This window comes from Oryctolagus cuniculus, chromosome 5 (genome assembly GCF_051225735.1).
Source record: "Oryctolagus cuniculus isolate XC-2025 breed Fujian yellow rabbit chromosome 5, ASM5122573v1, whole genome shotgun sequence".
Lineage (NCBI taxonomy): Eukaryota > Metazoa > Chordata > Mammalia > Lagomorpha > Leporidae > Oryctolagus > Oryctolagus cuniculus.
Window position 1 is genome coordinate 56,822,929 of NC_142871.1, and position 23,398 is coordinate 56,846,326.

The 23,398-nt window shown below is 42.0% G+C and overlaps 1 protein-coding gene across 1 annotated transcript in view; it reads left to right on the forward strand.

The window, feature by feature from the left end:
• Window positions 1-3,376: 3,376 nt before the first annotated feature.
• The window catches only part of LOC127493249 (uncharacterized), a 158,201-nt gene continuing 138,179 nt past the window's right edge, over window positions 3,377-23,398 (forward strand). The window contains exons 1-2 of the mRNA XM_089333530.1: window positions 3,377-3,906; window positions 4,146-4,900. Of these exons, the coding sequence (XP_089189656.1) occupies window positions 3,377-3,906; window positions 4,146-4,900 (1,285 nt within the window). The remainder of the gene's footprint in view (window positions 3,907-4,145; window positions 4,901-23,398) is intronic.

The window sequence follows — 23,398 nt, forward strand, 5'->3', positions numbered from 1 at the left end:
TGAAATTTCAATATAGTTAAATAAATTATTAAAATTAACTTCAGAGGTGAGTGCTTGGCACAGCTATTAAAACATCCACTTGGGATGCTTGCTTCCCAAATTTGACAGACAGAGTGGACAGTGAGAGAGAGAGACAGGTCTTCCTTTGCTGTTGGTTCACCCTCCAATGGCCATTGTGGCCAACGCACTGCAGCTGGTGCACTGTGCTGATCCGAAGCCAGGAGCCAGGTACTTATCCTGGTCTCCCATGGGGTGCAGGGCCCAAGCACTTGGGCCATCCTCCACTGCACTCACTGGCCACAGCAGAGAGCTGGCCTGGAAGAGGGGCAACCGGGACAGAATCCGGCGCCCCGACCGGGCTAGAACCTGGTGTGCCAGCGCTGCAGGCGGAGGATTAGCCTAGTGAGCCACTGCGCTGGCCCGATCTGTTCCTGAATCCAGCTTCCTGTTAATATGCACCATGGGAAGCACCAAATGATGAATCAAGTAGCTGGGTTCCGGCCACCTAAGTGGGAGCTCTGGATTGATCTCCCAGCTCCTGATTTTGACCTGGCCAAGCCTCTATGATTTCCAGCATTTAGGAGTGAGCCAGGGATGAGGTCTCCCTCTTTGTGTGTGTCTGTGTGTGTGTGTATTTTTCAAATAAGAAAAAAAGATGAATAAGAAACAGATGAAGTGAATTCTTATTTGTTTGAAAAGCAGAGAGGGAGACAGTACTCCAGTCCGTGGTTCACTCCACAAATGCCCATAATGGACTGAACTGGGCCAGGCTGAAATTAGGAACCATGAATTCAATTCAGTTCTTCCACATGGGTGGCAGAAACCCAATTACTTGAGCCATCCGTGCTGCCTCCTGGGTTCTGCATTATCAGAAAGCTATAGTTAGGAGCTGGAGCTGAATATTGAACCCAGGAACTATGATACTATATTCTGGAGCCTTAACCAGCACCTTAATCACTTGGCTAAATGTTAGTCTACTATAGTAAGCTACCAGATTCTTAAAATTAAATATGTGGTTCTAATTTGTTTCTTATATTATTCTTGGGTTGGCCATCACTGGTCTAAACCTAGAGAGAGGTGGCGTCCTCATTATCATTTTCAGTTTCTGACATCCCATGAGAAATGTTTCCCCTATAGTCAGCATGGCTTTAAACTTTTAAGTCTTCCATGACTAAGTAGAGCATAAAACAACACTAAACTCACACTTTCCACACAATCGACATTCAATTATAGGGATGGGGTATGGAGATGTGGATTCAGGGACTTGTTTCTTTGTAAGGGAAGGGCCCCTGGTCCAACAGGCCAGTACCAATAACTAGTGAATCACCTTCCTCCTTGAAGTCACAGGTTTCCTCTTCTGGTTTTGATTTTCAATGTTTGGCACATGGAAGGGGAATGAATATTTGCTAAACCAACTAAATCTAAGTATCAGTGACTAGTTAAAATAAAAAAAATAGGTTTTGGAAAGTAAGTCAGTTGCTCTCTATTTCCTAATAATGGTAGCCTCCATTTGGAACTGAAACTGAATAATATTTAGTGGTTACATCTTTATGAGGCAAGAGAGTATGATGACGTTCAGGAAAATAATACTCTTTTCCAAGTGAACATTTTAGTTATGTTTTCATCACTGTGCATTTTATTTGCCCTTAGTGAGTAAACCAAACCAGTGAAATCTGTGATACTTTTTAAGTTGTATTTTAAAAATATATTTTGGACATGCCACTTTTTTTTTTGTTAAATTTTAAAACATAATGTTTCTACTACAGTATGTGAGTCCCCCCCACCCCCCCAACCACCTCTGCTGATCACAGAACAGACACGCCAGATCATTTGTAGGAGTTGAAAAGCGGGTCAAAGAAGCTCATATTCTCTGATCTAATCCACCAACTCAAGGCCAGGGAAAAGCCCTTTTCAGAGCTCTACTTCATAATTTCTGGGACTGCAGCTGCTCCCAGCCCCACGTGCGAGCCCGTAGAAGCGAGGCAAAGTCGTAGCGACAGAGCTCTAGATCCTCTGAGGAGTAAGCAGGACTGCTGAGAAAGCACCGGCTGCGGAGCAGCCCTCGCCTGCCTGACATCAACCTGATGTGAGATACAACTAGGAGAAATCAGGTCCACCTTACCCCTCCTCCCGGTCCAAAAGAAAGAATGATATCAATAAAAGGAGATTACAAACACTTAAAACAAAGTTCACTAATTGAAAAGAGCGATGCAGTCTTTGAAGTCTATTGTCAAGCCTTTGTGGACTTCCTTGCTTATCAGCACTTTTTTCCCCTGAAGAAAAACAGAACAGTAACATTTGCACAGAAAAAAAAAGCAAATTATGTTTCTTCCTTTCTTATTACTTTTATTGTTGAGGTTTCTTTTAGACTATAATGTGGCATTGTGATTTTGAGATGGGGAAAAGAAACCGTTGTCTTTCAGACATAAGAATCTGATTGTGTGCTATTGTTGCCAACAATGAGCTAAAGAGGTTAATGGATCACAGATCTGGCAAACAGCCATCCTTTCTCCTGCTCAACAGATTACACAATATAGTTTGTTGCTGCTGAGCTTATGATTTTGTCTGAGTAGCTGGTAAGTAAGTTTACTTACATTTAAGCTATGTTTCTAGAACTCAGCAGCTTCGTCATTCAGTCCATATCCTGAGATTTTAACAGTGCAGCTTGAGGTGTGAGCTCACGACCTTTGAGGTGATGCTGGAGGAGGACCCAGGCGAGGAGGTGAAACTGGCTTTTGCAGGAGGATCTAGAAATATCATTCATCGTGAATTGCACCTGACCTTTCATTTTCAGATTGACTAAATTAACAGAATGACATTACCATAATAAAAAGGAAGGGATACTGGAAAAAGCACAGCGATTCTTTCTAGTGTTGTTGCTGGCGATCATTCTAACAGACCTCTAATTAAATGGACCAGTCCCCTCCCCTGACCCCACGCTGACTCGACTTTGCACTCTATGACTGTCACTGGAAAACAAACAAGCGGTCCAAAGCCACAACACTGACTTCTTGCCCAAGGACTTTAGTGTGCGTTGCATTGGTATCACAGGATTGTCAACAGCAGACCAAATACCTCCACGGGAGGAGCGGGGGCGGGGAGAGAAAGTGAAGAAAATAAACGATTTTATATTTTAGGAAACTCCGGAAAGGAAAACTTTACCAAAGAGAAAGATAGTTTTCTGGGTGATTTTGGTTGGGAGAGATGCACATGGGAGGGTGCGGTGGGATGGAGCTGGGAGGGAAGAAGCCATTCAATCAGCCTAGTTAGACCAGTTGAGATCCTTTCAGTGAGGCAAAAGCCACAGTAAATAGCAGGTGGAATCAGTTCCCTGCCTCTCTGTGTTGCTGGGGGCAGAAGGTAGGAGGGGCATAGCATGAACTGGGAAGTAGAGTGCATCTGTGCTTTGGCATTAGCAACCTGGAAGAAGGCTGAGCCCGGAGCTCCGTTTCCCAGCGAGGCGGTGATCGCCCCCTGTGACTCCCGATGCACACAGCAGCTTAGCAGCCCGGAGCACCAGCCGCTGAAGCCCCCGACACTCGCAGCCTCCAGCCCTTCTACCTGGCTCGCTGGAGCCACGCACAAGCTCTCTGGGCACCTTGTGTGTCCCAAGCTCCGAGACCAGGCCCTCTTTACCCCAGGGAGGCAGTCTCGGGCCCTTCGACCTCTATGTCCCCGTGTCTACTACCACGGTCACCTAGGCAGGTTCGCCAAGCTGCGACATAAGTCATTCGCAGGGCCCTCCGCACCCACCCGGCAGCCCTACCGGACAGTCTGCCCGCGGATACTGCGTCTGGGTGGGACGCGCGGAGGCTCGCCCACAGGACGCCCTCCTCCGGGTGAATCCTCACCCCCATTCCCCTTCTCCGCCTACGGCCCAGCCCTTCTGCAGCAAGCCGCTCCAGTGTGTGCGCCCATCTCTCCGCCTAAGACACCTGCGCTTCTCCTCCTCCCTTTCGCTGCGGTTTCTCGGCCGCCTTTGGGAGCTCAGGAGCGGCAGCTGGAGGAGGAGCAGGGAGAGGAGGGGAGGGCGAGGAGGAGTAAGGGCGGGGTGGGTGGGGAGAGAGCCGGGAGGGTGTGGACTGGCAGCCACTCTGCAGCTGGTCGCCGGGGACCGGTCCCTCCCGCGCGCCCGAGTGATGGAGGGGAAGCGATTCGCTTAGACACACACGCGCGCACACAGCTGGGCACGTCTCCCGGAGGCAGCTGCCGGCTCGGGCGCGCCGGGGGCCGGGCGGCGGCCGTGGCAGCGCCAGCCGCGGGGAGCGCGGCGCCCGCACAGCCTGGCACCAGCGGCCAGAGGACGCAGGAAGGGAAGAGCCCAACCCGCCCGGACTGTTGCTCTTTGGGGCGGATCCGGAGGGAGCAGGCTGCCCGAGGCACTGTCACCGAGGACGCCCGAGGCTCTCGCCTTCCGTGAGCAGGCTCGGGGTTGCGCTGGTGCCCTCGTGGGGCAAGGAGGATGCGCACCTCCACCCGCAGAGCGGCTGCGGTCCCCGGCACTGCGCGGACTCGGGCTCCAGCGGTTGCCCGTGCCGTGCCCGCGCCGCGGGAGCGCGCCCTGCCGCACCTGGCTCCAGCCTCTCGAGGAAGTGCAGGAAACGCACCCTAAACTCCACTACTTCTCGCCCGCCTCCTCCGGCTCCCCGCCCCAACCCCGCGGCCGCCGCCGCCGCCTGCGTGTGGAGGGCCCGCCCGCCTTACTCTCACGCGCGCACGCACAGCCGGGCTCACTGGCTCCCATTCACGCCGACTCGCCCTTCGCAGAGCCCAAGCCCCGGCGTCCGAAACTACTGGGCCAACTGCCGCCCGGACCGCGGGAGCCGCCGCGTGGCCCGGAGCGACCCTACGCCGGCCGCCGCGCCCTGGGCGCCTGACCGCGCCGCCGCCGGGGACCACGGTGAGCTGGGCGCCCTGCCCGCCTCGCGCGGGGGAGGGGCCGGGGCACCCCGGGCTGAGACCGCCTCGGTCTGGCTGGGGGGAACCGGACGAGGGAGGTCGCAGAGGGGAGACACCCGAGAGATACCAGCCAGAAGCACTTTGAGGGGTGCGGTTCTCCTGGGAACTGCCCGGGAGAGACTTTTGAGATGTTTGCCGGGGCCGCAGGTTAAACTAGTAGGGGGTGGGACGCGACTGGACCCTTCCCAGGCAAATTGAATCAGTGTCAGTCAGTCTGTCCGTCGGTCCGTTTCGCTGTCAGCCTCCAGCGCTCTCTGGGGGAGCGGGAATACGCGTCCACTGAGCTCCGTAGAGTTTGGGGGCTCGCGCTCGGCCGCTTCTCGGGGTGACTGTAGGGCTGCCGCTTGGAGCGCGGGGGCGGCTTGGGGAGAGTGGGGGTGGGGGTTCGGAGGCAGGGGCAGGGGGCAGGCTGGGGCTCTTGTGGGGGGGGCAGGTGTCCTCGCTTCGGAGCCGGCCCCCACCCCTCTCAGGGCGGTCCCCGCGCCCCCGCCCCCCAGCCACAGCACCACTCCGCGCAGCCCCTCGCAGCCACCCCCAACACACGCGCGCGCGCTCACACTCAGGGGATGGATGCAGTGGAGGGGCGGTTATATTGTTATTACTCAGAGGTCTTCCAGGTGGCTGGGGCTGCTGACTGGGGCGCTCAGACTCCTGCGCCTGGGACTTGGGTGACCACTTTGGTTCAGGGTAGTGGGAAAGGAGCGCCCAGACTAACGTGGATGCCTTTACCTGGAGGGTCCAGGTTCGCAGCCAGCTGACCGCCACAACTCCGGAGTCGCTTCACCACGGTGGGCTCTGCTCTCAGGCGTCCCTTCGGGGGCCCCCAGCCGGGGTGGTGGTGGTGGTGTGCTGCTGCTCAGATGCGTGGTCTCCCCACTCCTCACCCGGTGGGTGTCTCCCTCCTTCATTTCTCTTTCTCTCGGAATACCGGTTTCTTCATGGAAAACATTGATCCCTTAAGGGGAGATTTAATATTTGCAAAGTGCTTTATATCATATTACTTCGTGGATACATTGAATTGCACTGTAACTCTCCTGTGATTTATGTAAACTTAGCCTGATAAACAGCATGCAGGGTTGGGCTGGGGGGGGGGGTGGAGCGAATGTGGGTGGGCATCCTTACTATGATGTGCTGCCTTCTAAACTGCATTGCTAGCAGTAATAAAAAGCGGGTGCTTCTGGAAAGATTTGCTCAGTAGTTTCTGCATATTTTAGAGCTTTAGACAGATGCTTTCACATTACAATTTAGTTCAAGTATTTTCAGCTGCTTTTCTAAGAAAAAGTTAAAGCCAAGATAATGAAAAGGGGTTACAAATTGAATTCAGATATGATTATCTTGAAAATGTCGTTTATGATTTTCTTTCTTTTTTTCTTTCTTTCTGTCTTTCTCTTTCAGAAAGAAAGCTTGTTACTTTTTCCTAGTGAAGTTCTTAAAAGGAGAAATAAAAACACTCCTTCCTTCCTTCTCCCTTTCTTTCTCCCTTTGTTTTGTTTACAAGTGGTCATTGCTTAAAGTGAGCAGTAGCTTGTGTTTCAAGAATATAAAGTTATTCATTAGTAAGTGGATGGAGTCATAAGAAGATAAGGCAAAAAAAACCATAATGATGGGAAGGAAACTGTTACTTAAATGTGACTGTCTCCAGGGCAGTATTTTAACAGTGAAAAAGAAAACTGCTCTGGCCTCTTCCAGGTTACTCTGGATTTTTTTTAATACTCTTCTCAATTAATAAAATATATGAGAGCAGCATTGCTCATGTAAAGTAATATTTTCAAATCGATGCCTAAGCAGATTACATGAGAAATTATGTGCACAGGATTCAGTGGAGTATTACAGCAAGTGCTGGGATCGTGGTTTCTAGGTTAAGCCAGAACTCATTTTTAAATTTTAATCTTTGAAGTTGCTCTCTTTGACATCTTTGCAAGGAGTCTGCTCGCGGTGTTTTGATTTTGCTTACCTCATTGTGCTTACATTTGCAGGCACACACAGATGTCTTTGAATGAACAACTTTCTCACTGAGTTTTCAATCCTTCAGAAAGGGTTTATTGAGCGTATGAACACACAATATAGGAAGCGGAGCTGTAATGTTATTTTAAATGAGGAAGGAGTTGGGGCAGCCAGCAGGATGCTCACTCCTCTGTGAATGGAACTTTAGAGCAGTGGCTTACTTTGGGAAGCAGTTTCTTGCCCAAAATAGGTGGTCAACAAAGAGCTTTTGACTCAAAAATCATATAAAATGTTAACTTTTGTGTTAACTCTAAATTCCACCATTATTCTTAATCTGCCATGTCATTTAGATATGACTCAACTCAACCTAAAAGAATTGACGCTGTTGACTCTCATCATCTTGCTCTTTGAATAGAGTAATATAACTGCACTGTATATGATTTCTTATCTCTGGCTCTCTGTATATTATTTTTGTGGAGTAGTGCCAGATCTGAATATATCATTAGTATTCATTTATGAGTAAATGCAAACATTCCTGTTATGTTGAAAATGCAAACTAAACTTCTTAGAACTCAATAAATATTTTTCCTTTAATTTTCTCATCTTTTTTGTAATCTCAGAAAAAAACTCTTAAAATGTAATTACATGTAAATGAACAAGTTAACAAAATAATTATGCAGGATTTTTTTTTTTTTAGAAAAAGAGAAATGTCTTATGGATATGTTTGTTAAGGAGAATTTTCTTTGATTGTCTTGACATGTCTGACAGGGTGGTCTTTTACTGTAGGGGTCCTCATTCATGAATAAAATAACTAACTTACTAGCAAAGCAAGCTCCTGGAAGAGAAAATTCTTGCTAGAAATAATGAAAACCTGTGGGAATAGAATGTGAGCAGTAAGACTAGAGTTCTGTCATGGAAATTATCCAAATACTTGTGTGTTTTATTGGTTATAATATGAATGATTTTGATGTATTTCTTTTTAATGTTCAAATGTTTTCACATCATCATATTATTGCAAGTAAATAAGGAGCTATTGTTTGGTAGTAGAATTGTTTTAAATAAAGATGAATAGTTTGAGAGGAGGAAAACCAGTCAGTTCTGGGAACAGTTACTCCAACCATAGACTCATTGTCAATTACGTTCTGTCCTTTCTGGTGGTGGGAGCTCCAAACCAAAGTAACAGACTCTGCTTTTCATTATGCAGGGAATTGTTACTGTTAAGAAAAATCATGCGTTTTAGTTTTCCAAGTTCTTTGAAATCAGCCGAAGTGTAAAGTTTTATTTTTCTTTTGTTCTGGAATCCAATTTAATTGTTGACAAATTTTGCTTCCTCTATGAGCAGTATTTGTTTCTGAGAGTCATGATGCTATTTTAACTTTTACAGCAAAAATACAATTAAAGGGAATAGTGATGACTACATTTAAAAATTATCGATTTGTCAAAGACATTTAATTGTTTAAGCTTATCAAAAGAAAAAGATTATATCTGGAGATCAACATAATTTTAAGTAATCCAAACATCACTTTACATTCCATGATTGTGTCTTACTGTTAATTACCATTTGATGCAATGAATTATTTTCCATCTTCTTGAAAAACTTATGAAACAAAGTTATGGTTGAGGAATTGGTTTGATTTTAGACCATTTTACTTTACTGGGCATCAGTCAGGGGAGTAAGTCATATATATATATATATATATATATATAAGCCCACACATACATACATATACATATGTACACACACATATGTATGTGTGTGTACACATATATACACAAGCACACTTATATATTTATAATATGTTTATATAGTTATTTCTTTTTGTGTATATATCTATGTTTTATTTAATAATTGGACACTGGGGAAACAGTCCCCTTTTGGTATATGGGGTTTGTGAAGTCAGCATCATTTTTAGAAAGTGCTTAGATATACTCAACTAGTTTGTTAAGAATTTGAAGTGTGCTAAACCTTTTTCAACAACTTTTTTAAAAAACACGTAACCTTCAGTATGTGTCTGAACTCTTCAAATAATTCTACTTATAATAAATTAAAAATTTTTTTTCATCTATTTGAAAGGGAAGGAGGAAAAAGATGGGGAGAGAGGAGGGAAGACTCTGGTCTGCTGATTCACTCACTCCTAAATGTGCACAATGTCCAGAGTAGGCTGGGTTGAAGTCAGAAGCTGGGAATTCAATCCAGGGCTCCCATACGGGTGGCAGGAACCCATTTACATCAAAGATTATCACTGCTTCCCAGGATAAGCAGTAGCAGGAAATGGACTTGGAGGTAGGTGTCAAACCCAAGCACTCCCATGTGGGATGTGGGTGTCTTGTGCACTAGATCAAACACCTGTCCCTCTACTAACATCAGCTCATGTAATTCTGCCCTTTTGTCCTTCATTTTGCGGAGAGAAAATAAGTAGGTAAAGGTGTTTATTGTTATCCCAGTCAGAATATGAGAAAAGTGAGGCTTCATAAACGTAAGTAAATGACACAAGCTCTACTGCTACTAAATGGCAGCTGAACCCAAGAGTGCACGATGCTGTGCTACTGCTCTTGAATCATTTCTTTTACATTTACTTAAATAAGGGGCCTAGTGGTGAGTAGGTTGATTGGTAAAGCAGATACATTCTGGCAACTAAGATTTGTGACAGTTTTTCATCTTGAGGTGAATTCTTAAAAAAATCATGAGGAAGGTGATTGTAATGAAGCACTGACATGACCTGAACTAAAGCAATACTTGGGCACTGTATTAATGTAGTTTTTAATGGACTCAATAATTTTCCAAGGTTCAGCTACTTTCAAATTAGGTAACTTTAAGAACTGATGCCATACTTAAGTAGTTTTAATAGCTCAGAAGATCTGATACTGAATGTTTTATGCTTCCCATAATATTCTTATAATGTGAACTTCTTGCACAGTGGTCAATATTATGTTTTGCTGCATGGTACTTTTTGAAGGAATGAATTTTATAGATGATGTGAAATGAGAATTTATTCTGCTTAAACCCACCTGCACACAGTAGTCATCCATTAATGTTTACTGAATGAACTGGAATTAACCAGAGTATTTTACAAAGTACTAGTCCAGAGGTAAAGAAACTTCAATTACCTTTATAACTGCCTAATTGTAAGATTCAATTTAATATTAAATAGACATTTTCCTTTGTCATCATGATCTGAGTACATTACTGTGCATGAAACCCTGTGGAATTATAACCTTTATGATGTGGAGTGAGTGGAGATAGAAGAATGGTATAAGAAACCCAAAAAAATGAACTGAATAAAGTGTTTAAATTTAGAAGTAGACAAAAGAGAAATGCCTGTAATTGTATCTATTTTAAAAGGCATGTAAGACATAATTAACATTAAGTAACAGAATCTTTAAAGTTCTAATGAAGTGGTGCAGCAATTGTATCATAAATATTAACAGTCTTACTATTTGAATGTAGTTTAGGGAATTGTTTAGGAACATATTAAAATGTCAGTATAATGTTCTTTGCCATAACTAACTCAAGTCAATGAAAAAAAATCTCAATAATTTTGGACATGCTTCATTGTAAATAAAGTATTTATTGGAGTATAACTATTGGAGTCAGACAGAACTGGCTGGAGTACCTCTTCCACCACTCATCAGCTATGGCATCTTGGGCAAATTACTTTGCCTTTCTAATTCTAGCAGTACTAACTGTTACATGGTTACAGAAATACCAGTTTATAAGCTTTCATATCATGGTCTATATACACATGACATATGGTATCAAAGAGTAAAGGATCAGAAAATGTTATTGATGTTATTGTTATCACCATCATCTTTAACATTTCTCTAACATCATCATAAATGGTTAAACATAGTGAGTATAGTGCCATCACTGCATGCCTCCTTGAATGAGTTGTTCATTACAAAGCATAGGTTCTGTGGCTCTTCTGTAGAGGGAAATGTATGCAGAAAGAAGTGTGCTCTTCTAAGACTTTGGTTAGAAAAATGTGTTACTGGATTTAAAGGCCTGTGCCATGCACAAAAACTGAGAGGAGGCTTTTAGGGCAGCTACTTCAGTTTTTCCTGCAAGGCCCTGCTACACTTGTCCACACAAGTCTTTAGAAGATATCTCTCCACACAGTAAATGGTGAAGAATGGACGTTGTCAAAAGCATTGGAATATTTATCTTTATCTTTATATCTGATATGAGTTGAAGTTTTGGACAGAAATTTCTTCCTGACTTATCAATATATTAAAGCTTACAGAATTTATTGTATAAAATGGAAATCTATTTCCTAACTCACATTATTTAACTTTGTAATTTGATTTTAAAAGTGTAATTTTATTCTTAGATTTTTAAATTTTTTTTAACTTTTATTTAATAAATATAAATTTCCAAAGTGCAACTTTTGTATTATAGCGGCTTTTTCCTCTCATAACCTCCCTCCCACCCGCAACCACCCCATCTCCCACTCCCTCTCCCATCCCATTCACATCAAGGTTCGTTTTCAGCTATCATTATATACAGAAGATCAATTTAGTTTTTTAATAATTCATTTGATTCTGGTTGCCACCTTGCCACCCCCATTTTAACTGATAAAGTTTAGAAACTAGTTTTCCTTCAGGGAACTCTAATGAATGTACCTATTCACTTATTTAATAAATAAGTAATAAATGATAGCTAACATTTAATTAGCATTTACTGTGTACCAAGGAGTGTGCTTTTCATCCTCATGAAACATCAAGCAAACAACTGTCACAAGATTTGCTTTATATGTGAGGTTACTGAGGTTTAGAAATGACCGTAGCTTGAGCGTTGGTGCCATGACCCAGGTCCACACCGTCTGATTCCAGAATCTACAGTTAACCCCCTGTGCTGCCAGTCTTCTCAGTTGCCATTGTCCTCAATTACTATCCCATTCCACCCTATTTTCTGATGTCTTCTTAAGAAACAAAATGGATTTAATTGAAATAATGGTTAATTTTGTGTCTTTGTCACATAACATTACTTTCATATGTGTATGCAATGGCAACTAAAGCAATGATTTATACCATATTAAATTTAGCAAACTGTTGAGTCTACTTTGAAATTTCCTTTTATGTGTATATTTATATACTTATGGATTGATTTGAGAGAGCTCTCATCTGCTGGTTCACTCCACAAACATACACAATAGCCAGACTTGTGCCAGGCTGAAGCCCCCCAGAGCCTGAAACTCAATGCAGGTCCATCTGAAAAGCCAGAGCTCCTAATCGCCACATGGATTCTGGGCTGAATGAACAGTGTAGGACCGGAGGGCCCTAGAGAGGAGCCTTTTGCAAGTTCACAGTGTGGAGAAGTAGAAAAGCTTGCCATCAGGGAGCTGCATGGTTCCTACAGATCTGAGGGCTTCTTCCCTCCTGAGAACATTCAGAAAAGGCCCAGGGATGACTGAGTGCTTTTCATGGACAGGAGCTATATCATGTGTTCTTCTCCTGCTTATTTCCATGTTCCTTGGCAGGTGACTTAATGGGGCAGACACAGAGATTCTGTCTTGGATATCTCAGAACCTGGGAAGCTGAGGCACCCAAATCTGGGATGCCTGGGGAAAAGGTCAGACAGAGACAGAGAACAGGATGGGTTCCAGGGTGCATGAGTTGAGGGATTGATGAGCCCACAGACAGGTGGGCAGCTGGTAGGAATAATTATTCTCATCTTGGTTTTGTTCAGGTAGGATTGTATTTCTGTTTCCAAATCAATACTAGGTACAAATCTATACTAGGTACCCACTTACCCCTATTATCTGACTGTTTTAAGTGAAGAATATAATTTCTTGTCCTAAATTTGTAATAAGTATTAGCTATAATTATTGTTTCCTGATTTTCTCTAAGTGGGATTATTTTCTCTTAATCAGCTATTTATCATGTTCTTAATACCATGTTCACTCTGAAATGAACAACGGGACAGCCAAGGGTTACCATAGAGGCACTTAGTTTTGAAGTTTTTGAATTCTACAAATGCTTTAAATAAGGGACTCCCAACTTTATACTACCAAAACCAATGAAGGACTTGAGATACACCATTATTTTCCTAATGTTACCTCTTCTCAAGTAGTTTGTTATTTTTCTGTTTTAACAATATCATCTTCCCAGACATCTGAGAAAAGAAAGGAACCAAGAATTGTTAGATATAGGATGGTAGTAGAAATACAGGTAGCTCAGAATCACCTTGCGTCCTCCTCCCCCCACATCTAGTCTGTCACCAAGCCCTGACAGTCCCACCTCCTGAACACCTTCCTGTCTCAGCAGCCCCAGTGCTGTCAGAAGGTCACTAAATCACAGCAGCCTTCATATTAATGTCAGGTCTACATCCGCCTCAGTGCTTTGGAAAATTTTTTTTATTATCTTAAAAACTACAGCATCTCTTGCTCCAGGATAAAGTGCAAACTATCCCAACCTTACTGCTGCAATGCCCTGGCCTAGGACCTGTCTCCTGTCAGTCCTGCAAGAGGTCCCTGCAGTTGGGTGACTCCAGACCAGGAGCAGACCACGCTCCTTTACACTTCCATGCCTTTATCCTTGCTGGTCCCTGTGTCTAAGTGGTCTGCTCTTGGATGCTTGCTGATTACCAGCACTCTTTTTTTTTTTCCTTGCATTTTGTTTTATTTATTTGAAAGAGTTAGAGGCAGAGAGAAAGAGAGAGAGGTGTTCCATCCTCTGACTCATTCCCCAAATGGCTGTAATGGCTAGAGCTGAGCCAATCCATAGCCAGGAGTCAGGAGCTTCTTCTGGGTCTCCCACATGTGTGCAGGGGCCCAAGACTTGGGCAATCTTCTGCTGCTTTCCCAAGTATACTAGCAGGGAGCTGGATTGGAAGTGGAGAAGCCAGGACTCAAAACGGCACCCATATGGGATGCCTGTGCTTCAGGCTAGGGCTTTAACCTGCTGTGTCACAGTGTTGGTCCCAACCACTCTAAATTTTTACCCCTCTCCTTTGCAGCCCACCCACACTCACTCAAGTTTCTGCTTCTCTGTTATAGTGTAGATCATTCTCTGCTTCGGCCACCTATATATTTATACACACACTTTCCACTCAGCCTCTTCTGGTACCTGTATCTCTTTTGCCTAGCAAAGCATCTGGAAAGTAGAAAGCAGTAAACACATTGAAAAAAGAATTTTTTTTTTGTTTACTTTGAAAATTTGTTTGAAAGGTAGAGAGACAGAAACAGACCTTCTATCCAACTGTAGGCCTGTACCAGGCCAAAGCCAAGCGCTGGGAACTCAATCCAGGTGTCCAGTATGGATGGGAAGGACCCAAGTCTTTGAGGCATTGCCTGCTGCCTGCAACATTTGCATTGCCACAAAGCTGGATCAGAAGCAGAAGTGGAACTTGAACTGAGGCATTCCACTATGGGATGCAGGTGTCTGAAGGGGCATCCTAGCACCTGCGCTCAGTGGTTGTCCCAGTAAACATATTTTTATTGGAAAAGTAATCATCTTGTCCCTTCCTCTGCCTGACAATTTTATGCTTTTCACTCTCTGACTTATTTAATTTATTGCTGTATAAATGTATTAATAACTACTGTGTGCCAGACAGCATGCTGGTGCTGAGGATACAGTGACTTAGCCCCTTATAAGCCCAACAGCAAGACAGGTTGGTAAAGAAGCAGGTAGTAGTCAATGTGCTACATGGTTGGAGAAGCTAAGTGGGGGCACTGTGTGAGGATGAGGGTTTAATTCTGCTAGGAGAACTGGGAAAATGCTACCTCCCCCTCTAGTCTCAAACCCAGTTTCCTCCGTCTTTGTAGTTTTAGTCTCAAGAGTAAGCATCTGTATATCAATTGTCAAATTTTTGGGAGTAGGTTTAAGTCTCCATTTCTCTACTATTTGTCTGTAGATAACCAGGAAACTTTTCCTCATGTCTTTATTTTCTTTTCCTGCATCATCAAGAAAGCTTCCATAATAGTTCATGAGCTCATTTTTAAATTATTTTTCTATTCAGATTTTTAAGTATATCTAATGTTCACATTATTTAAGCTCATTTCTCTGTGTAATGTGAAGTCATTTATTTTGTGTGTGTGTGTTTGTGTTTTAAGAAAATTAGGCATTCGAGTGGAGGGACAGTCTTGGGGGACAGGGAGTGACTACTGGTGGCACTGTATCTGCATGACTTCCTTATTGATATCCTAAAGTCTGAGGTTTCTCTTTTAAAAATTTATTTTATTTACTTGAAAGAGTGACAGAGAGAGGAAGAGGCAGAGAAACAGACAGAGAGAGAGGGGGAGAGAGAGAGAGATCTTCCCTCTGTTGGATACTCCCAAATAGTCTCAATGGCCAGGGCTGGGCCAGGGCCAAAGCTCAGAGTCCATAGCCCTTTCCAGGTCTCCCATTTGGGTGGCAGGGGTCCAAACACTTAGGCTATCTTCTGCTGCTTTCCCAGGCTCTCTAGCAAGGGGAAGCAGAGCAGCCAGAACTGGAACTGGCACTCCAGTAGGGAATGCTGGCCTTGCAAGCGACAGCTTAACATTCTGTGATACAGTGGTACTTTTATTTATCCAGTGACTAGTATACTGATGTGACCTAAAAATATATCTCTTTTTAAGATTTGAAATAAGTATGAAGTTAAATTATTTTCCTATGACCACTGTGAAAAACTCAGACCAAAAGTTTAAGTAATAATATATAATAATCACATGATAAATAGTTTTCTCTTTTTTTGACTATTTATTTATTTATTTGAAAGGCAGAGTTACCTAGAGAGAGAAAGAGAGAGAGAGGGAGAGATCAAGAGAGATCTTCCATCTGCTGGTTCACTCCCTAAATGACTGCAATGAACAGGGCTGTGCCAGGCCAAAGCCAAGAGCCAGGAGCTTCATCTGGGTCTGCCACATTAGTGAAAGGGCCCAAGCATGTAGGCCTTCTTCCGCTGCTTTTCCCAGGCAGATTAACAGGAAGCTGGATCAGAAGTGGAGCAGCCATATGGGACGCTGGGATTGCAGGTGGTAGCTTAACTCTCTGCACCACAACACCAGCCCCCAGAGAGTATTCTAGTACTAAGGCAGCAAACATTCAGAAGGAAGCCTTTTTAGATGTGCGTTATGATTGCCTAGTAAGTAACCATGCATATATGCATATGTAAGACTAAAATATGTATGTACATATTTTAAAAGTACAGTGTGTGAAATATGTATTACCTTCAAAACTATGAAGTATAATGTACTATTCTCTGAAAATGTTACTATACATTTTAATATAGTATATAAACTATAGCCATTTTAGCTGACTTCTTTTGTGATGGTATAGTATTTCTGAAATTAAAACTTAAATATCACATTTTAACCCCTCTAAAGTATATAAAAGAATTACCTAATATTCTCTGCTTGTAGAGCAATAAAAAAGAACCAAGTTAATCTTGTCTGCTTACATTTACAAACTTAATTTGAAATTCTTATACTATTTTGAATCTTTATTTTCTAACAAGTACCTTATATATATATATATGTGTAGATATATATATGTATATATATAATATCTACCCTATTTCCTAAATAGTTTTCCTACACACACACACACACTCGCACACAGTCTTCAAAAAGTTCATGGAAAATGCATATTATGAAAAAATTGGATAGAGTTAAAATATTTTTGCACCAAAATTATCTTTTAATTACATTTTTTCATGAACTTTTGAAACCCCCAGGTATCTTTTCTGAGTTTAGTAGCCTCCAAACAGTTCTGTTGCCTTGAGAAACAATCTAGATTTGTTCCCTTGCAACTGTGAACTGACTTGTGACTTAATAACATCACAGGCACAGTCAGCCATTTCTGATCTAAAGATGATTCCCTACCTAAATAAATGTTCCAGAACATTGAAATGTTGGAAAGCTGAATCAGAGACTTACATGTGATGTAGGTAGGTAGCCATAGAATTCACCATCCAAATGGGGAGACTTTTGAAAATAAATAGGGATATATTAGTAATTATGCTGAGAAATTGTTATGAGATCCATACATATAGTCTGTTGTCTAAGGAGACCGGTCCTTAGAGACTGGGCTTGTGCCTTCTTCCCTTACCAGCCTAGGGCTGACATAGACATTCTGGTCATGTTATAGTACTTGTGTGTTGTGCAAGACTCCCTGGATACCTAAAGTGGGCTTGAGAAAGAAGAAAGGCTTCATTTTTTAGTTTAGGACAGAATCAAAGGGTGTGGGGGTGCTTATCTCCTAGTTAGGAAAGAAGGCTGCCTCATCTAGGAGGAAGGTGTGTTGCAGAAAAGGGATCTGGGGATCTTGGTGGATGGGGAGTCCTGGAGAGCCTGTGGGTGCTCTTTGCTGCACATCACCAACCCAGAGGGCTGGGAATGTTGACCCTGATGCCTCAACACTTGGCCTGGCCACCACGCATCGTGCGCTCACTTCATCCAGCTGGAGTGGATTCTGGGAAGCATTGCAGGAACTCAGTATCATAATAATAGCTCCAAATCATGATAGCAGCACTGTTCATTAAGCACCTACTGTATCCCCAGCACAGCAGCAGCAGAATGAGTTCAGAGTACGACTGCTTGTTTGACTACTTAATCACTGCAGTGTGGGAGAGGTAATAGCAACCCACAAAAATCAGCAAGTTTTCAGAGTCCCCACCTAGTATCTGTGTCCAACTTATTTTTTCTCTCTCAGTAAATGCTGGTTTTTAATAGGTTCAGTGGCTGTTAAAGATGTTCTTCCCATCTCTTTTTTTAATTTTATTTTTAAAGAGTTATTTATATGGCCAGTGCTGTGGTGTATCGGGTAAAGCTGACGCTTGCAGTGCCAGCATCCCATATGGGTGCCCGTTCCAGTCCCAGCTGCTCCACTTCCGCTCCAGCTCTCTGCTATGGCCTGGGAAAGCAGTAGAAGATGGCCCAAATTCTTGAGTTCCTGCAGCCGCTTGGGAGACCCTGAAGAAGCTCCTGGCTCCTGGCTTCTGATCGGTCCAGCTCTGGCCATTGCAGCCATTTGGGGTGTGAATCAGCAGTTAGAAGACTCTCTCTCTCTTTCTCTCTCTCTCTCTTTCTTCCTCTGTCTCTCTGTAACTCTGCCTTTCAGATAACTAAATAAATCTTCTTTTTTAAAGATTTATTTAGTTATCTGAAAGGCAGAGGTACACAGAGAGTGGGAGAGACAGAGGGAAAGATCTTCCATCTACTGGTTCACTCCCTAGGTGCCCACAATGGCCAGGGTTGGATTGGACTGAAGGCAGAGGTCAGGAGCTTCTTCCAAGTCTCACACATGGGTGGCAGGGGCCCAAGAAGTGAGCTGGATCAGAAGTGGAGCAGCCAATCCGACTGTGGGATGCTGGTGTCCCAGTATGCCACAGTGCTGCCCCTCCTCCCGCCCCCCAGGTGTTCTTCCTTCTATTGAGATTCAGATCACTTTGAATTTTAATTTTAATAACCTTGAAGTTTTGATTTTTAGAAGTATCTGGAATATTGCAAATTTCCTCATATATGGAGTAAGAATTTATACTATGGAAAAGGAGGAAATTTTGTCATTCCTATTGGATGATGCATTCTTTATCCAAAGGAGGAATACCAGGAAAAAGAATGCACATTATTAATTTTTGCCTACTGTGTGTTAAAATGCATTTAGGAGGTTCTAAGTTTTTTTTCCTATTATTTTTCATAGAAAAACTTTCCCCTCTGTCCAAGGACAAAAAACTTAATTCTATTTAAATTATGTGCTGTATTCAGAAGGGTAGCTGCCAAATTTGTTGGGACGTATAACAAGATAATTAATTATGCAGTAACATGAGGACTTATTGGAGTGTTGGATATAAAGCAGATGGTGGAGGAAGAAGGATGAGGCCGTCAGGGTACTCCGAGGGGTGTGATGCGTCTTGCTGCCTCAGTGGGGTAAAGCTGCGTGTGCGCCAGGCCTCCTTCATGCTTCCTGCTCTGCTCATTTTTTGTTTTTTCGTTGCTCCTTCCACAGCCCATCACTTCACTCCTTGGGACTCCAGCTTCTCTTTCCCACAGCCACCACATTCATTTTTAATGTCAGGGGAAGTGAGGGCAAAAGGTCTGCTCCCCTTCGACCCTAGACACAATGCCAGCGTCTGTGGCTGCCCGAGCACCTCTCCTGCGGAGCACATCAGGCTGCCATTATCCTTGTCTTGACATTGCTTTTAGGCCTGCAGATGTAGAGCTATTACAGAGTTTCAGGTTCATTTCAGAATCAGTTAATAGAAATTAGTTTTACAGACAAACACCATGATTTTTTTTTTCATTTGCTAATTTCAGAAACCAAAACTCAAGTCTAACCACATTCCCAGAGAAAGTCAGGTTAAGTAGCTGAAAAATGTTTTCAAAGAACACTGCCCCCTTCAAAATGATTCTCTTCTATATCTAATCAAGTTTGCCGGCAAGTAAGTGTATTCCTACTGAACTAAATATTTGATGGTAGAGAGTATAGTAGCTTTAGCATTCTTTCTTTTCTTATCAACTGAGCATCTGCTAAAGTTATATTACTATCAGGATGTTACTATCAGGATGTAACTGTTACTATCAGGATGCTTTTGTAACTGCAGAAGTCCTGGTCCTTGTTAGTATTATTAAGAAGGATGGCATGTGGATTTCAGTTATTGAAAAAGCCATTTAATTACAAACTTTATTGCTCATGCACTACAGAAATACAGAATAGCCCTATTAAGACGTTGCCATAATAAAGTTACTCATCCACCATGAAGAAGTGAGTTTTTGATCTGGGGAAGTAAGCAGTCACCTTGCCTATCCCACCCTCTCAGTATCAGACTCATCTTTTATCATTTAAAGTAGAACTCCCTAAAATAGATTACACTGACAAGTAGTAATTACTGACAGCTGCATTTAATTAGCAAAGCAGATTCCTGCTCATGACAATAAAGTATTATTACATGTTTAGCATTAGCACTGGCAGTAAGAGGTGACTTTGCTAACATAGAACTGGAAGACTGTTTTCCTTATTTAAAAATACACACAGTTTGGCTGGAATTGAGCTCGTTCTACGTGGGAGTGTCTATGGTTTTACAAAAAGAAAAATAGTAGCTGTAAAATGTCTTTTTTCCTTTTCCTTTTTTTTTTTTTTTTTTAAGAAAACAGGCAGATTGTACAAGGATAAAAAGTAGTCCAGTGCCAGCCATTGACTCCTATTCTGGAATTGTGTGGCAGTCTTTTTGTTATTGAGTCTCTGTATATCTGTTGGAGGTGGGGTATGGAGGTGTCTGTATACTGGAGATAAAGAGAAACACAGTTAATCCCTGTTAATTAGCGACTTCTGACTATACAAAACATTCCCTTTCCTCCCTCCTTCCTCTTTTCTTTCCTTCCCTTCATTCTTCTTCCTCCACTTCTTTGCTTTCTTCCTCCCTTGCTTCTTCCTCCCTTCTTTCCTTCGTTCCTTCCTTCCTTTCCTTTTTGTAAGTAACCCTATACATATCTCTGGGTTATTGAGTACTTGTATTAGAAAAGCATGTTATCAAATTGGCTTTATATGTACTCTAAATGTTAAAATTGATTGCAATTTACATACTTTTTTTTGTACAGTGAATAGGTTTGATGTATCTCCTGTTATCCCTAATATTGCATTTCTATCAGGGGCTAGGTTGGGCCCAAATTAATTGTCTAGACTCTTGTCTTTTACTTACAGAACAATCTTAAGTACAGGCCCACACACAGCATGCTGTGTGATAAATTTTATTTACAAAGTGAGAAAAATACACAGGCTTATTAGGGCTTTTATATTAAGGGAGAATGGGCCAAAGAAAAGGGAATTATCATACCCTTCTCTGCTTGTCTTGAGTCCACAAGGAGGAGAGAGCGAGCTTCCACTCTTCCTAGCTTTTTATGAACTTTAGAAAAATGGAAGTATTTATGTAGTACCAACTTCATGTCCTGGGTAAGAGGAAGTACTTCCTGAGGAAGGGTCCCCTGATTGACAGGTAGGTAAATATTGCAACACAGAGTGAAGAAGGTGTGGCTTCCAGCTCATGAACTTAAATTATCTAAGATGTCCCACATGATTTCCACCGCCCTATCTTGATTCACTCGCCTGGCTGGTCTTTATGTGAACCCATAATGAGATATTCCAAGCATTTCAATAGAAGTTCAATATTTTGATCACCTTTCCAACATCATTAATCCAAAATATGTAGACAGGTGCTAATAAGGAAGATTTTGAAAAATGACTAAAACTAGCAAACCTTAACTTAAATGACACTCACTGTTTTCACTGTTCATGTTGCTTAAGGTATATAAACAGCTCAGCTTATTGGGACATTATCAATAGAACTAGCTGTGTAACTTCATGTATTTTCTAATGCTCATGGAACCCAATTCCATAAATATTTAACAGTGGCCTAAGTTCTGAAGGAAAAAATCTGATGTTCCATATTCTGAACTTCTTTTTATTGGGATAGCATAGTGTGTTTTCAAAATGCTGTTTTAAGTTATCTGGATGGCATTTATTTTTCAAGTTGCAAAAATAGACTCAGAATAAAACACTGCCATCTTGTAGTTTGCTGTTATAAATACTATATTCATAAAAATCAACTTATGTATCCATGGCAATGAGAGGCAAGTTGAATATGAATAGAGAGTCCCAAATTGATCCTCAGACTAATTTCCATCGTCAAAGTGTTCAGCAGATCTGAGAACCTGTCCTTTTTGAGCTTTCTTCCTCTCTCCCATTCACCCTCTAGTGGACGTAAACTAAAGAGCAAGGAGGATATCTAAAGGGAGTCTGCAGAGGGATAACAGTGGAGATCCCACACAGGATGTGGCCAGCCCACTGGTCTGATACGTTCTGGTGTCCAGAAGTACGCTGTGATTCCTGAACATGTTCACAACCCCAAATCTGCCACTAAATACATTTTTATAAGGTGGAGAATGTATAACTTTCGTTTGCAAACACAATCATTCTAACAAAGGTATTTAAAAAACATTCAAGAGGATATCTGTATTCTAGATTATACTAAAAGTAAATTCTAAGAAAAGGTAGTTTTGTGGATACCAAATACAGATATCCAGTTGGGCATACAGTTAAGACTACTTAAGAGTTACTTTGAATATTAAACCATTAAGCTTCACTAACACCCTGAATCTAAAGAACTACTAAGTCTTATAATATTCTGATATTTGAATCCTATTAAAAATGGAGGTTTGTTTGTATTTCAAATTTTAGTAAAAACCAAGAAGAGAAGATTCTTCACTGAAAAAAAATGCATGAGACTCACAGGCACTGACTAAAAAGAAGCATTGTGAGCATTGAGATGGGATATGTTTGACAACTCAACTGCAAAACTTTCCAAAATTAGATCTATAAAATTAGAAGCTCTACTATGCAACTGCTCTAATTACTCTGCTAGTTCATAAATTAGTACTGAAGAATAAAGACTCAAGTAATCTCTTTTAAGAATGTCTGGCTTTTATTATCATTACTCAATTCCATATTGAGTCATTAGAGAAATACTTAATTGAGGCCCTACTATGTGCAAAAGAGGTGAACAAGCAGAAGCAGTCCTGTGGCTTCAAGGAGTTGTGACAAAAGTAAATAATTATGTTATAATTATTCTTAATTCATTATCATCTCACCATTCTTAACAACTAGAATGTAAATTCCATTGAGGACAAGAATTTTTGTACACCAGTATAGCCCAAGCATGCTAAAAGATTGTGTGGCACATAGTAGGTGCTCAGTAGATCTGTGTTGAATGAAATCGTAGGTATATGAGGAAGAGGCTGTGAAGGAAAAGGGTCCGAAACTTTCAGGAGGAAGTTGGCACTGAGGTCAGTCAAAATAGGCTGTAAGTGAATAATTTGAGTGAAATTTACATTGACCACAAATAGCAAAACTGGGTGGGTTTGCTTTTATTTTGTGTTTTGTTTTGGTTATTTTTCTTTGTTTTTGACATAAGACCTGCATAAAGAGTGGTTGGAAGAAATCCTAGTTTGACAGGGAAAGGTAATTAGTAATTTGGATAGTAGCATCAGCAAAACTTAAGATACCTCTCTCCACCTCTATGTATGTTTCAAATGCATAATAGCTATGTCCAAAACCTATCCTTCTTTCCAAACTCTTGCTGAAACTGTCCCCAAAAACCCAACCAGCCTTAACAAAGAAATGCCACTTTATTCATATTGCTATGCTAATATGTTTTTGAGACAGTTAAATGATTTTGATCAATATTGAGTAAAATTCCATTATTCTATTTTTAAAGTAGAACATTTTGCCGTAAAACACAGTTTCTTTTTGTGATCTAAACAAGTTATTTTATCTCTCATCTCTTGTGCCTTGATAACTAGCTCCATCTGAATTACAGAAACTTCTTGGATCTTGGTCCCAAAACAGATTCCCTACTGATGAGGATGCACAAGTCTTCTGCAGATGCAAAACCTAGTAATTCACTCATTGAGAAATTGGGGGATTAGACTGATGCAGCCAGTGTTCACCCCCTCCTCTAAAGCAATCCTAAGGGATTTTTAGAATCTTTGTTTAAATATTCCTTCCTTCCTTCCTTTCTATATTT